This window comes from Copidosoma floridanum, unplaced genomic scaffold (genome assembly GCF_036245765.1).
Source record: "Copidosoma floridanum isolate Cflo_tuat_1 unplaced genomic scaffold, Cflo_Japanese_pri ptg000026l, whole genome shotgun sequence".
NCBI lineage: Eukaryota > Metazoa > Arthropoda > Insecta > Hymenoptera > Encyrtidae > Copidosoma > Copidosoma floridanum.
The window spans coordinates 7,597,764-7,614,462 of record NW_028321903.1 but is presented as its reverse complement, the minus strand read 5'-3'; the positions used below and the strand labels follow the sequence as shown (position 1 = coordinate 7,614,462).

At 37.9% G+C, this 16,699-nt stretch overlaps 3 protein-coding genes across 3 annotated transcripts; all 3 read left to right on the top strand.

The window, feature by feature from the left end:
• Positions 1-4,087: 4,087 nt before the first annotated feature.
• Positions 4,088-5,890, top strand: LOC149373843 (uncharacterized). Its single transcript, XM_089595669.1, has 2 exons — positions 4,088-5,045; positions 5,445-5,890. Exons 1-2 carry the CDS (start codon positions 4,088-4,090, stop codon positions 5,888-5,890), a joined length of 1,404 nt encoding a protein of 467 aa, XP_089451795.1.
• Positions 5,891-6,235: 345 nt separating this feature from the next.
• Positions 6,236-7,897, top strand: LOC149373842 (uncharacterized). Its single transcript, XM_089595668.1, has one exon. It carries the CDS (start codon positions 6,236-6,238, stop codon positions 7,895-7,897), a length of 1,662 nt encoding a protein of 553 aa, XP_089451794.1.
• Positions 7,898-8,017: 120 nt separating this feature from the next.
• LOC149373841 (uncharacterized) lies at positions 8,018-8,731 on the top strand. The gene has a single exon (XM_089595667.1). The coding sequence runs from the start codon at positions 8,018-8,020 to the stop codon at positions 8,729-8,731; it is 714 nt and encodes a 237-aa protein (XP_089451793.1).
• The last annotated feature ends 7,968 nt before the right edge of the window (positions 8,732-16,699 follow it).

Here is a 16,699-nt window from a genome sequence, read left to right as displayed (position 1 = left end):
CAGGATTCTGATCTTAAGCCGTCTTTAGTAAAGAGCCAACAAAATTTGCGCACAATTACTTACGGACATATTTTAGAGGTTGATTCGAAGTACCCAAAAAAGCTTCATAAGTTTTATAATGATTTGCTATTTTATTCCAATTATATAGCAGCTTTATGATCAGAACTGACAAAATCATTAATAACTTTGAATAACAATCCAACTAATGTACCGCATTTTGAAGCTTTTGAGAAAATCGTGCAGCATCGACTACGAGAAATATTACTGTGCTTTAGAATTTTGGCAGAAAGCATGAGTCAAGGAATATGTTGACCTAAATCGTAATCAACAAAAAAAGTCTAAAATAGAATTTAAAAAAATACTTTTTAAGCTCATCAAAGATGCAGTTTTTTGGTAAAACAATAAAAAACGAGAGGAAATGTATTAATTGTTAAGCTGTTAGATCATTGGTGTACATGCTATGGTGCACGTTCTAATATTTCTCAACTAAATTTCCACAGCTATAATATTTTCGATGAAAATTGCGTAGCCGTTTAACTGCAACGGACAGAAGTGAGGATAAGAAAGCCTGAATATATTGGACTTAGTGTGATAGACTTATCAAAAACTTTTGTTTACCACTTGCATTATGACTATATGCTCTTCAAGCTTAAAAATAATCTCAAATTACTTTACACTGATACAGACAGTTTTTTTCATCGAATAACAAACCATGTTATTTAAAGAATAATGAATGCTGAAATATAAGAATTTAATACATTAAATTATCTCAAAAGTAATAAATTTATGATGCCGTTAGAAAATAAAAAAATTGTTATACTAATAAACGATGAGTGCAATGTAAAAATTTATCAAAATTTGTAAGCCTAAGAAGTAAAAATGGCTAGTAAAGAGAAAAATAGTAAGCAATGGAATGTTCTAGAAAATCTCAAAAACGGATAACGAAGATGAGCAGCAGCAAATTAAATGCGTACGTGACAAAAACAAAGAAAGAGGGTGAACAGTAAGTCAAATAGAGTTATCTTATATGACTGAATTGTTATCATTTGGAGAGTAATGCAATCTAACCGATAAAGTATAAGAAACAAAAAAAGAAAACAAAGGGTGTAAGACTGATATAAAAATGACAAGTCAAAAAAAGATAGATATAGATCAGCTAATTGTAGCAAAATCATTTTAAGTCGTCGGGCTCCCTATATGTAGGAAAGCTACAACCTTTGCAGATCAGTTTAGTCAAGAACATCAATCAGCATTCTCAAGTGACAGCAGTATTAGTTGTTAACTAAGAAAGTATAAAAAGCAGAAAAAAAGTCCCAAACGGAATTTGAAACCAGCAGAACTACCAGAAGAAACTTTTTTATAAGAACCAAAGGTTAGTTTTAAGGTATGTTAGAATTTTTTTTCATTATTCACATTTTTATATCCTTGATAAAACTTTTTTTCAAAGTTTTTCATTATTTCCATTTGCTAAAAGAAATGCATTTCCACCCGAGGATACATTGCATTTGCTTTACACTCAGGAATATTATTTTGGTTCTTTTTTCTTTAATAATTGTAAAAAATACTTCCTGTATAACTTGAACAACTAATTGAGTTTCTTCTTGATTTACATTGTGCATGGTAGATTTGGCAGCACTATATAAATTAGTCAGTGAAGAATTCTTTCAAACCAAAAAAATTAGCTAGTGGCTAGTTAATAAAAAACAAATCGTTGTAAAGCTAAAGAAAGTAAAAATCAACTTTAGTGAGAAAATGAAAAAATCGTTGCAGAGTTGAGCAAAACAAAATTCTAATATTTAAACGAGAACGTGTATTAGCATATTTAACTACGAAAATTGTTTAGTCGTAAACAACTAAAAACGTACGGGCCACCACGTGAGTGGCGGAGAAGCAAGCCTCGCAGCACGGATGCGTATCGCAACACGTCGAGCACCCGGCAAAGGATTCGTTTTCATGATCGTTTTTGTCCGTGTTTAGTCGGCATGGTCTAATATAGTTGTCTTATTCTACCGCGCTAATTGGTGGACGTCATCCGAGAGACTTAAGGTAAATCGAAGGGAGAGGGGTGGAGCCGCCGACGGCCGAGACGCGAAAATTAAGAAGATGCGGCGGGGGCGCGGTCATTCCGAAGTTACAGTTCGTACTGAGCGGTCTACAGTTTTTACTGCGATCTCGAATACTAGCTGGTTTTATCGGATTTCCTTGTCTCATCGTGCGGAGGGAGTTTCCTACATCGTTTGCATACCGGGTGCACGTGTTTAACATCACGCGTTATATCCTTTTTTCTTCTTGCTATTAGTGTTCGTTGTCTCATATCGACGTGCTGCGAGCAAACACGGCGAAAATCCGCGTCAGCGGAACCGTGTAACGGTGATCGAGAGCAAGAACAGTGCGGACGCGCACTTCACACATACTTTACACGTACGCACATCCACACATTTTTGTTTCCACCAGGAAGTTGTTTATACCTCTATTTATATTTTTTACTTTTGTATCGGTTGGTCGTTCTTCCAGGGGGTTTTCTCTTCGGAGTTTCCTCCTTTGAGTCACGAATATATTTTCGTTGTGGCTCATACATAGCGTCTCCTTTTATTTTAACCCAACGCCATCCTTTCCTCCGTTATAGTTTTAAATCAGTGAGTTGTTCAAATTAGTGTTAAAGGTCGAGTAAATTTAATCATTTTGTTTTGAAGTCCACGCGAAAATTAGCATATTTTTTAGTGTTCCGATAGTTGTTTGTAAATTCGTGTATCAGTTCTAGTTAAAGTGAATTTAATCTCTTAACGTACTTCTAATTTTACCTATATTTGTACCGCGGTTTCCCTATTTATTAAAATTAAGAAATCAGTCGGCGACGTCGCATAGAAGCAGCCGATAGGGTGGCAGAGGACTATACTCTGCTAAACATTTTGGTGCCTCCTGTGAGGTCTGAACACTTCCTCGTATTTCGGCGTTTCTCGTGATCGCGAATTCTCGTGTTGTCTCGCATCTTTCGGTTTCTTGGAGAGACACAGCATCTACGAGGACAAGGATTGAGAGGTCATCGAGGCCGTTGCCATTGAAGCCAGGCGGGGAGGGATCTCATCGTCAGCCGCCACGTGCACCATCGAAAAAAGCTAAGTGCCCCACGCTTTACCAAGCGCTTATATTATCTAAGATTTACGAAAATTGTTTTTCTTTTGTAATTTCTCTTTGACTGCACTCTATCTTAACTCACACGCATTCGTTTCCTCTTTCTTTAGCTACTTTTACTTAGTCATAAGTATCAGTTTGAGATTGGCGTTTAGTTGTATACAGTGATTTATTTCTCTAGAATATTATTATAAAGTGCGCGAAAATCGAAGTGAAAACCATACAGCGATAGTGCGGGAAATTCGTTACGTCGTTTTTCCGGCGAGCGAGAGTGAGTGCGTGTAATTCGAGTTCTTGGTAATCGCGCCAAACACAGCCAGTAGGAGAGTTGGCGCGTGTTAGTGACGATCACGCGTCCAACGAGTGCAAGCTAGAACGAGAAGTACCAAAATCGGGGGGAGAGAGAACACGCTCGGGCCAGCTAACGTAACGGTCGCGTTCTCGTAGCTTTTGTTTCCACGCGTGGCTTCGCTAATACTTTCGAATCGCTTGACTTAATATAGTAGTTACATCTCTTCGTATAATTTACTTAATTAGTCGGTCTTGTCATTTTTATCATCAAACTAAAGGGTCTTGAATTTAATTCAAATAATACCGGAACTGTTGAATCAGATTTTTGTTTGTCTCTCGTTTTAGTAAATTAACCTCAACGACATCGGAGGGGAGTTTTATTACATTATAATTTTTTTTGTTTTTCGCGTTTGTTCTAAATAAGTTTCTATTGTTTCTTTCATTATTTGTGGGAGTTCGGTTTTCTATTTTTTGAAATCGTCGGTCAAGTAAGATGTCGCAAGCTAAAACAGTTGCTATAAAACGGGCCGCGTTAAAAGGGCAGCTAACATCGCTCCATAACATCCTGGAACAGGGGACGGTTGACAAACCGAACGCGGTGTTGAGACTTGAGCGTCTGAAGGCGAGTTTTTTTGCGTAAGAGGAGTTGCACGAAGAGCTCGCGATGACGGAGCCAGATGAAGAAGCGGCGACGGTGCTCGAAGAGATCCGGGATCGATATTACGAACTCGCAACTCGCGTCGCATCTATGCCAGGCGGGTCTTTAACCGATCCGATGAACAGCACCCAACCGATAGGTTCGTCAACGTTCGTCGAGAAGCAAAAATTATTAAAATTACCGATCGCGGAACTCCCTAAATTTAGCGGTCAGTATGACAAATGGATGCCATTTAAAAACGCGTTCGCGACGATGGTACATGCGCGCACGGATATTGACGATTTGGTGAGGTTCTTTTATTTGCAAAACGCGTTACAGGGAGAGGCGTTGAATAAAATTTCAATTTTTAATGCGAGCGCAGCGAACTATCAGAGTGCGTGGAAAATCCTGATCGAAGTGTACGATCGAAAGCGAATTCTCGTCGCGAAACATCTTGATGCTTTGATCGACATCAAGGCACTAGGTACGCCGAGAGCACAGGGTCTGTCAAAGCTCGTTGATGACACGCGTCAACATCTGAACGTTTTAGATTCCTTAGGCGTGAAATTAGACGACATTTTCATCGTGCGGTTATTAGAGCGAGCTTTGCCGATTAGTATTCGACAAAAATGGGAGGAATCGTTAGATCTCGACGCACTTCCGAAACTCGACGAATTTTACAAATTCGTTAATGCGACGACATTCCGGCTTTCCACGATGGAGGGTGAAATCTTGCGCGTAACGGGAGACAGGGGAAACAAGCGACAAGCGGAACAAGCATCGGAAACGTTTAAAAAGGCAAAACAAAATTCGTCTGCGCGTGCAATGGCCACTACCGCCACCGGATTGAAATGCGTGCGTTGCGGAGAAGCTCACCGCGTGTATTCGTGCTCAGAGTACAGTGGGTTGGGAGTAGAAGATCGTTGGAAATTCGTGCAATCTAAAGGGTTGTGTAAAAATTGTTTGAACAAGCACACCGGCACTTGTAAGTCAGGGACATGTAGGAAATGCGGCGAGCAGCATCATACTTCTCTACATCGCGAATCGAAGCCCGAGAAGTCTATCTGACTAGGAACAAGCGTATTAGGGACGATTACTCGAGCGCCGCAGTCACAGCTGATGATGAGCGCAGTTATTTGGGTTAGAAATGCACAAGGCAATTTCGTTGAAGCTCGCGCGCTTTTAGACACATGCGCTACGGCGCATTTCGTCACAGAAAGGTTTGCGCGTGACTTACGATTGCCATTACGAGCGTGTAGAATTCCCGTAGGTGCAATAAATACATTAAATACACAGACAAAACACAGCGTGGAAATATATTTTAGATCGCGGACAAACGATTTTTCAAAAACACTAACGTTTCTCACAATCCCTAAAATCGCAGATTTCATACCAGACGAACCCTTTCCGCGTGCGTCAATCAATATTCCGTCGAATTTAAAATTAGCTGACCCACAATTTCACATTCCGCGCGAAATAGACATGTTGATTGGATCCGGGGCCACTTTATCACTTTTATCAGTCGGTCAAATTAATCTTTCACGCGAAGGGAGTGACTTAATTTTGCAAAAAACTCAGTTGGGCTGGACGATCGCAGGTGGGTTGCGCGAGATGAGGGAGAAACAGGTAGCGTCATGCCATTTAACGATTCTGACGGAACAACTTGCAAAATTTTGGACGATAGAGGAAATGAAACCCGAGGCTTCAATCGCGACGAAAGACTCGTTTTGCGAGCGTCATTACACTGAACACACGACACGCGATGAAACGGGACGATACATAGTGCGACTTCCCTTCAGCGAAGAGTCACCTCAATTAGGAAAATCTTGAGCCCAGGCCCTTCGGCGTTTTCATGCGATGCAACGAAAGTTACAGGCGGATCCGGAACTCAGCCGCGAATACTCGAAGGTACTTCAAGAGTATATAACGCTTGGTCACATGACGCTGGTTCAAAACAAAAACGCGGACGGATATTACTTACCACATCATGCAGTCGTTAAGGCATCGAGTAACACAACAAAGGTACGCGTGGTGTTTGACGCGTCCGCGAAAACGGATCGAGGTATATCGTTAAACGACAAGCTGCTCGTGGGACCGACTATTCAACCTTAATTGTTTACGCATCTATTGCGCTTTCGTTCTCACGCATTTGTTTTGACAGCGGATATTGAAAAAATGTATAGGCAGGTACTCGTGCACCCCAACGATAGGCGTTATCAGCGAGTCTTTTGGTTTCACGGTAAAAATACTGCGGTATACGAAATAAATACCGTGACGTTCGGAGTCACCTCGGCCCCTTATCTTGCGATACGTACACTGCACCGATTAGCTGACGATGAAAGCGATGATTTTCCACGTGCATCGAAAATTTTAAAACGCGATTTATACGTCGATGACTTGTTAACGGGCGCAGATTCGGTCGAGAAACTCATGAAAATTCGCGATGAGATGATTGGTCTTCTTAAACGCGGCGGTTTCAACATCCGGCAGTGGGCTTCTAACGATCAACACGCGTTCGAGGGCTTGGGAAAAAGAGTGTTCGATTTAGATTGCGCATTTAAAAAAGAAACCGTTTCAAAAACACTCGGAGTAACGTGGGATTCGCAGTCAGACACATTTAATTATACGGTCAAGGGCATAGAACTTCCAAAGAGGATTACAAAGCGACATATTCTTTCTGAAATCGCGAAAATTTTCGATCTGTTGGGTTTATTGGCGCCTATCGTATTGTATGCAAAGAGTATGATTCAAGATTGTTGGAAAGAGGCGTGCGATTGGGACGAGTCGGTATCGCAAGAGCTTTATTCACGTTGGGTAGAATTTGCACGTCAGCTTGATCTTGTACGTAACTTTGCGGTAAATCGCAATTTTTTGATCGATAAACCAACGAGAATTGAGGTGCATGGCTTTTGCGATGCCAGTCAGTCCGGTTACGGAGCGTGTATTTATTTGCGTTCGTTTGATCGGCAAGGAAAGTGCGTCGTTCGTCTTGCATGTGCAAAATCCCGGGTAGCTCCACTCAAGCTAAAAACGATTCCCCAACTCGAATTATGCGGCGCACAGCTTCTTACGCGTTTATATAAGGAAATGTGTCCAGCGCTCGATTTCAAAATCGATCAAGTAGCTTTTTGGTCGGATTCGACAATAGTTCTACATTGGTTAAAAAAGTCACCAGCGACTCTTAAAGTTTTTGAAGCTAATCGAGTAAGCGAAATTCAAGCGCTGGACGTAATTCCCGAGTGGATGCATGTGCGAACGAAGGACAACCCAGCGGATGCGCTCTCTCGAGGTCAACTACCGGTTGACTTCGTGAGAAACCCAGTTTGGCTCAATGGCCCCGAGTGGCTCAAGAAATCCGAGATCGAGTGGCCGAAAATTGCTCTTACGGTGCCGAGCAAATTACCGGGTCTGAAAGGAAAGGCTTGCTTCGTAATAAATTCTGGGAAGGAAATATTTTCGCGTTTTTCGTCGTATGGAAGATTAATTAACGTAATTGCCTATTGTTTGCGAATGCGGAGTTCGAATCGGTACAAGGGAAAAACGATCAGCGTGGAGGAAAAAGGGGAAGCGGAGCGTGCAATCCACCGTTTGATTCAGCAAGAGAAGTTTTCGGACGAAATCGCACGTTTATCGGATTCGAAAGGGACAAAACGTTCGAGACTAGCAGAGTTCGATCCCTTCATCGATGAGCACGGTGTCTTACGGGTAGGCGGCAGGCTCAAAAATGCGAAAATTTCGTTCGATCAAAAATATCAAGTCTTATTACCATCGCATCATCACGTTACCGATCTGATCATTCGCGACGCGCATCACCAAACATTGCATGCCGGAAATTAAACGACATTGAACACGATCAGACAACGATTTTGGTTGTTCAACGGAAAGCATCAGGTTAGAAAAATTATTAGAAAATGCGTCGTATGCGTGCGAAATCCTTTCAATCCTATTCACAGCAAAATGGGAAATTTACCGTCAGCTCGTGTTACCGAAGCAGCCGCATTTGCGCAGGTGGGCATCGATTTTTTCGGACCATTATTCATGAAGAAGAATAAATTTCGTAATCGCGTCAAGGTAAAGATTTACGGGTGTGTATTTGTATGTATGGCGTCTAAAGCGGCCTATATTGAACTAGTGAGCGATTTAACAACTGAGGGTTTTCTAGGAGCCTTTAAACGTTTTTGCGGCCGACGAGGCATCCCCAGTCATGTATATTCAGATAACGGTACGAACTTCGTCGGAGCAAAAAATCAATTACAAGAAATGTATACTTTATTTAACTCCGACCAATTTCGTAACGAAGTCAATCATTTTGCGACTCAACAAAATATCGATTGGCATTTCAATCCGCCTCTTTCGCCACATTTCGGCGGGTTGTGGGAAGCTGCGGTTAAATCGTTTAAGCATCATCTCAAACGGGTAGTTGGCGAGCAACTTTTAACTTTCGAAGTCCTCAATACTCTGGTAATAGAAATCGAAGCTATTTTGAACTCGAGACCTTTATATATTCTTTCAAACGATCCTAATGACATAACGGCCCTCACGCCGGCACATCTTTTGATTGGAAGACCGATGAATTTTCTGCCAGAGGCTGATCTCTCTTGTGTTACAGGTAATCGACTTTCGGTGTGGCGCTTCATCACAAAGGCAAGGCAAGATTTTTGGAAGCGGTGAAACTTGGAGTATCTCCACGAATTGCAAAAATGACAGAAGTGGCACGACTCTAACCACGAAATCAGGGTAAACTCAATCGTCCTCCTCATTGAGAAAAATCAACCATGCATGCGGTGGCAATTGGGGGTCGTCGCTGAGGTCTACCCTGGCTCCGATGGCATCATACGCGTCGTCTCCGTAAGAACATCGCATGGGACATTCAAGCGAAATATCACTCATCTGTGTCCACTACCGATATCAACTACTGAAGAAGTCTAAACTTCATATCGATATCTTACGATTTGTATATTTGTAAATATCAATTACTCGAATGTAAACACGTATACCACCACACACACACACTTACAGCTAACGACATATCATCGAGACATACGGTTCACGGATTCGAAGTTAATCTTGCTCGCTTCCCTCGCAACGGGGGGAGCATGTTTAGTCGTAAACAACTAAAAACGTACGGGCCACCACGTGAGTGGCCGAGAAGCAAGCCTCGCAGCACGGATGCGTATCGCAACACGTCGAGCACCCGGCAAAGGATTCGTTTTCATGATCGTTTTTGTCCGTGTTTAGTCGGCATGGTCTAATATAGTTGTCTTATTCTACCGCGCTAATTGGTGGACGTCATCCGAGAGACTTAAGGTAAATCGAAGGGAGAGGGGTGGAGCCGCCGACGGCCGAGACGCGAAAATTAAGAAGATGCGGCGGGGGCGCAGTCATTCCGAAGTTACAGTTCGTACTGAGCGGTCTACAGTTTTTACTGCGATCTCGAATACTAGCTGGTTTTATCGGATTTCCTTGTCTCATCGTGCGGAGGGAGTTTCCTACATCGTTTGCATACCGGGTGCACGTGTTTAACATCACGCGTTATATCCTTTTTTCTTCTTGCTATTAGTGTTCGTTGTCTCATATCGACGTGCTGCGAGCAAACACGGCGAAAATCCGCGTCAGCGGAACCGTGTAACGGTGATCGAGAGCGAGAACAGTGCGGACGCGCACTTCACACATACTTTACACGTACGCACATCCACACATTTTTGTTTCCACCAGGAAGTTGTTTATACCTCTATTTATATTTTTTACTTTTGTATCGGTTGGTCGTTCTTCCAGGGGGTTTTCTCTTCGGAGTTTCCTCCTTTGAGTCACGAATATATTTTCGTTGTGGCTCATACATAGCGTCTCCTTTTATTTTAACCCAACGCCATCCTTTCCTCCGTTATAGTTTAAAATCAGTGAGTTGTTCAAATTAGTGTTAAAGGTCGAGTGAATTTAATCATTTTGTTTTGAAGTCCACGCGAAAATTAGCATATTTTTTAGTGTTCCGATAGTTGTTTGTAAATTCGTGTATCAGTTCTAGTTAAAGTGAATTTAATCTCTTAACGTACTTCTAATTTTACCTATATTTGTACCGCGGTTTCCCTATTTATTAAAATTAAGAAATCAGTCGGCGACGTCGCATGGACGCAGCCGATAGGGCGGCAGAGGACTATACTCTGCTAAACAAATAGTATATAAAGTTAGCTTGGCTTGGTAAATAAGATGAAATTATTTATAAAATATATATTGGCTTATCTATTGAATTTTGTTAAGCTTAACGGGACGTTAAATATAAAACTTATTAATAGTTTATGTATTTTTATACTTATTAGACAAAAACCATTTCTTCCTTTCTATACTATAGTTTTACTTTCGCTACAGACAAAATATTTTAAAACCTTATTCTTGTGAGCAGCTGACACATTTTTAAATTTCGTTGAAATTGCTAAATGTTTGTGATTATTATATGCTGTAACTAAATTGGATAGAATATCGGTTCACTTACAGCTGCCATGTACGCTTCATTTTTTTTACATAGCATGCATCGGTGTTTTCAGATAACAACATATAGAGTATAAATTAATTTTTTTTTTTGCATAAAACTTTGAAAATTTAGGTTGTAAAATTGCTTTACGCGATATGTTTGGAGATCTTTTGATATTAGTCCTTTAACTCATAAAAATTATATAGCTGCTGTTACATTTCCACCAGTTACATTCTTTACTGACACAGCCTATGCATACAAGAAGAATATGTCGATGACAGTAAGCATACATCTATATCCTTTGTTGTCACGAGCATAGGGTTGCATCTCAGTAAGATCTGCTTGCCAAGTCTCATCCAAGCCACGCACACTAAATTTTCGGCGAAAATGGTTACAGCTAGTGGGCTTCTGACGTTCCTCAACAAACCTCTCCATGTTTCGAGTTTTTCGACTAAAAGTTGTTTTTAAAGCCCGAACAAATAAAAATTTTTATTCTAAGTTGTCTGTGACAGTTTGAATATTGTTAATTTATTCAACAATAATTTCAAGTCTTCCTTTCAAATAAGCACAACTTATTGCAATATTGCATATCTTTTTGTTATTGAAATCGTACTGGCCATCTAAAGTAAGTCCATATGCAATGCCCAGAGGGCCTCGAATGCTACTACCCTAAGTTTTACCCAACTGGCGTCCGAAAACGTCAACGTTCATGATAATACTGTTGTCAAGCTTGATCTCTCGGCAATTAGCAATCAAAGGCAAACAACTATCTTATAATGAGTATCTGAATCTACATAGTTTGTCTAAATATATAATCGTGCAATTTTCAGTTGTGGCAATGCACTCCTCACTCTTTGTGCAACAACTTTATCAAACATTGGTTTAATTACTTTATTAAATTAAATAATATTCTGATTTTGTACACCTGCATTTTTGTCAAACTTTTTTCTATGTACGCTTGAAGTTTCCAAAAAAAAAAAAAAAAAAATTTATTAAATCCTTATTCGTGACGAGATTTTTATTGCAATGTTTCCTAATGAGCAGCTTTATTATTTCAACATTTATAAAATACTTTTTACTAATTATATGAATTTCATTATTATCAAAAGTTATTTTTGAATTTTCTAGTATGTAGTTACCCCCATCCTTTTTTCGTATGCCATAAATTTGATCTAATTAGTCTGATTCATTGTGATCCAATACTTTAAGATATAACTTGCTATTATAAGATAAATCATTTCCAGTGCCATCTTACTCAACTACTGTGACATAGCCTCTCAAAGTACTATCTAAAGAAATATTGACGTTATCAGTGCTCTGATTTATAGGTGTTTTGGACGTTCGAGTTTGGAAAGTATGCTTGGCTTGATTGGTAGTACCATCACTAGAAACATGAGCGTCACTATTACAAACTATGGATGACTATAACAGTAAAGATTTATAAGCTGGTCGTATTTTTCTGCATGCGTTTACCTTACTCCTTTTGATCAACTAAGGGTATAGACGTTTGAGAAGTAATATTTCTTTTGCTTCTTTAACAGTTTTTCGAGGATCGGTGCTTAGTTTAAATGTTTCACCGATGGCTTTGTCAAAATTGAATTTGTTATTTCTCAAAAATCTATGATAATGCCTTATAGCCTCTATAGACTTTTTAATCTGTTAAAGAACTTTTTTTTCGGCAAAATTTAGACATGCTGACTGTTTGCTGAATATTAAACGGCAAGAACAATTTTAAGGTTTATGCGTTATTTTTATAGCACAACAATCAGAGACTCTTCTATAGTTGGGAAACATAAAAAAATTCTGTAAGGGATTTGGAGTCAATGTCTCAGAACTTGCTCAAAATTTAACCAAATACTTTCTACCATTTGCTGAGTTAACTCATCAATTTTTAGCCAAACATATCAAGTGCAGTTATAGTTATGGACTGTTCTGTAAATTGTACGTTTTCCTCAAAATCGTTTATCATAACTCTAATAATACTAAAAAAATTTTTTAACCTCATACCGACGTAAAGTTTCCTGGTCTTTCCAACGGTAATATCTATTTTGTCTCATCTGCATAAATACTGTGAAAAAAATTGATGTTAATGAAAAAAATCAATTTTTCAGTGTTATCCTATCAACTAAGCTAAAATTTAAGTTCCCCATCAGAAAGAGCGAAATATTTTACGATAAAAACAGTTACAGAAAATGGGGATTTGCGTTTGGACTGAGGTGAAAAAATTAAATTCAAGTGTTTTTATCGAAACTAATTTTTTACAAAACAACAATTGTTTAGCATTAATACTTTACATTCATATAACAGGTTGTTTTTCCTTACACTTTATAATCTATTATATGACTAAAATAACACATGAAAGGGTAATATTTATAATTAGATTTTGATAATTAGAAATACAATTTTGTTACTTTAATTTGAGTTTGAAATGGTTTTAACTATAAGATTTTCATTGTTTTTGCAAGGTATGAACGCGTGATTATTTAAAGTATCTTTAATAGTCTTTAGATTCAAGAATTTTGTTTCGAGAAAATTAGAGAAAGTCAAGTACTCATCTTGCAGCGCAAAAAAAATTTCAACATTTTTCATCGTATCTTTAGCCCACTTATACATCGAGAGAGCGTTCAAAATAGTTTGATTTCTTAAACTAGCTCTTGATGCATTGCACTTGATTGTTGCTGCTAATCCATCACATGGCCTTTTTTCATTAGAGGCAGCAAAAAACTGACACTCTACATGGATACTGAAATCTTTATGATGCAACGATAGATTTTCAAAACCAATCTTATTTTTAAACTGTTGTGGAGTGCCATCAGAAAAAGAAAAATCTTATCAATCCTTGTGAATGTACTCTTTAAATAAATGATTATTTTTGTTTGAATTACGTAGACAGCAACTGTATTTTGTAAGAGACAATGCGACAGAAAAACCATGCTTATATATTTGAGCTCACCATTTTGTTTGTAGTTAATAATTACTAGAAATATTGTAAACTGATTGTTGCTCCAGTGAAAAGCTTGAGCTGCTTCTTGACAAATAAACGCATGATTCTCGGAAAAATCAAGCACAACAAGAACCTCGTTTTCTTTCAAGTTATTTTTGAGTTCAATGTAAAATTTACTTTGTGATTTTGAAATAAAGTCATGAGGTGCCAATTTTTCCAAACGTTTCATTAAGTTCTCTATAAAGTCTTCAACATTGCATATTACTTCCAGTAGTGTAAATCGTTTTCTAATACACCAAAATTTTAATAAAATTTTAGTTATCGATGATCAATGGAGAGCTTGCAGTCATTGTTGTCTTGAATCGTCGATTAGTTGGCAGTTTTTAAATTTTTGAAAAAAATACTTTTTTATCAGATCAATGCACTCCAGTTTTAAAAGCAACTGTTTGTATAGTGATTTCTTATAACCTGCATTGTTAATCTATTCATTATTTTCGAGTAAAGAGAACATGTTTAGTCGAACGCGACTAAATCGAGTACCGCCACGTGAGCGGAGGAGCATCGAAGCTCACAGCACGTCCGTCCTCATCAATACATTGAACTACACTTAAATCATTTTACTTTTACACATTTGTTGCGCGCGATTATTATTATGCTCTAGTTTCTCGGTCGCTCTCTCCCTTCAAAACCGACTTATTAGTATACATCGTTTATCTTCGGCATTGTTCGTGTCCTGGCTCCCGAATTGACACTCGAAAAGAATAACACCTCCGCTAATTGGCGCACATCATTAGTAAGGGGAGGGGGGTCGAGGGAGAGAGAAAGGGCGTCTCTTCTGGGAAAATTTGGTAGGCCTCGTCCAGTCCGATACTTGCTTCTGTACAGAGCGGTCTTCAGTTTTTTTTTGAGAAATCGTGTACGTAGCTTATCTAGGATAAATTTTGCTCGTTTGAGTTTTTTTGAGGAGTTTTTTGTTGCACCGCGACGCATTAACGTGTTTCTTACATTAGTTCTTCTTGTTCGTCCGAATTTAACTTACATCCGCGTGCCGCGTTAACTTTCACCACGTGCTGTGAGCACCCACGGCGAACATCCACACTCGCGGAACCGTGGTACGAAGACGAGGAGGAGAACAGTGCGGACGCGCATTTACCTTCACACTCTCACACATTCACACCTACACATCTACACATCAATTTAAACCAGGTTGTAGTTCTTGTTGTATTTAATTTTGTATCGGTCGTTTTTTTCCTCTTAGGGGGTTTTCTCGCAAGAGTTTCCTCCTTTGAGCAACAAATTACTTCTTCACCAGTGGCTCATAAGTAGTGTTTTTTATTTAGTTCAACCCCACATATTCTATCCTTCGTTATTAACGTAAGTGCTTCATAATTAATTCTTTTCATTTATAGTAAAAGTAATTTAATAATTTATCTGTTAAATTGTTGCCCTTGAATTTAGAAACTTGTTCGCATCATAGTGTTGCTTGTCTCGCGTTTTCTTATTTTGTATTTTGTATTTGCTTCGCGGTTTTCCTCTTTTTCAGTTAATTAATAAATTACATGGCTTCATCACTTAGACGCAGTCATTAGGGTAGTATAAGACCCCTGTGCTACAATTCAGAACAATTTACTTTCTTAAAATAAAAAACAATAAAAAATAAACAAAACAGTAAATTTTTTTTTTCTTTATTGGAGAGCAAACTGTTAATTATTAACTTTTTAAATAATATAGAAAATTTTAAATGCTATTCTGTTTAAACATTTTATTCTTGAAGTAATTTCTTATTCTTAAAACAAATTTATGAAAAGTTCTTACCGTCCAACGTTAATTTAATATTTTGATGATACGTGCAAACACACACTGTATGTGTGCCACTACTTCCAGCTAATACGCAATGCTGAGGTCTTAAAAGAGTGAATGATGTTAAACCAACTCTTAGGTCGTGGTATTCTGCTTTAAATTTTTGAAATAGTTTCTTTAACTTTAATAATATCAACTTCTTTGGCACTAAATGAGTTTCTCCACTTAAATCCTTAACAGATTTGACATCTTTTTTTCCAGGTAATTGACGAGAGTTGTCTTCTCGTTCATAAAAATTAACAACATTTTTTTTCAATTTAGTAGATTTTTCTGATTTTACTGTTTTCTTATAAAGAGTATTAACATTAACGTTCTCTTTGAGCATTGCTTTCATATTTCAAATGAAACTTGGTCCAACTGAAAAAATTTCTCTAATCTTTGGTTCACCCCATTTTATTGGCAGTATACTACAAATTAATTATTTTTCTAGAAGTATCAATAAAATAAAAAATTAAAATTTTCCAACTTACGTGTTTAAACCACATCAATTATTTGCAATAATCATTATATACTTACTTGTCAGTTTTTAATTTAATAAGATCTTTTAGATTTTTAATAATTTCTATCAACGAAACCTATGTATAAATTACGTTCTGAAGGGACATTCACTGACACGTCATACTACACCAGTGCAGAAAGCTTTACTACAGGATGGTTTTTCTTAATTTCTTATGTATAATTATATTTTGCGTATTAAATATTTACGAGAAATAAGTGTGGAATCGTATATGATAAATGTAAGCGTGACGTTACAAATGTAATCAGTGTTAGCAGTAGGAAGTTGTTTTGAAATCAACAGAAGATTCGATAAAAACGACCAGTCTAGTACTGGCCAGCCTATATATTGTTTTTATTGCATTGTGCTGTAATATATTGTTTAAAATCGTTAACTTATTAGATATTTAAATACTTGTTAAAAGCACACCAAACTAACGGAGGTATACTTTTTCCAACAATAATTGCACCATTTTCGTACACAACATCATTTTATAGAAGGAAAATTTATATTTATAATTATATTATCTGCCATCTAGAAGTATAACTTTTCTTTAAAAAACTTAACCACTGTCCACTGGTTTTATTTACAATCAAACTTAACATTACTTTACCGTCATTACGTATTTAGGAAAAAAGAACTTTTTCTTGTCTCTGTCCTATGGACTGCGTCTCCCAATACAGTTGACCGTCTGCCAGTGCTTACTTCTGTCTGTTTGTCATTGTTATTTCTTATGATTATAATTTTTATAATAATTATCATTTTTATAGCTTCCAGTGCCATGTATTAAAATCAATGGTGAATTTCTTCTTTTATCTTTTTTTTTTTACATTTAACCTCAACATAACTTTTTCGATATTACGTACTTGTTGT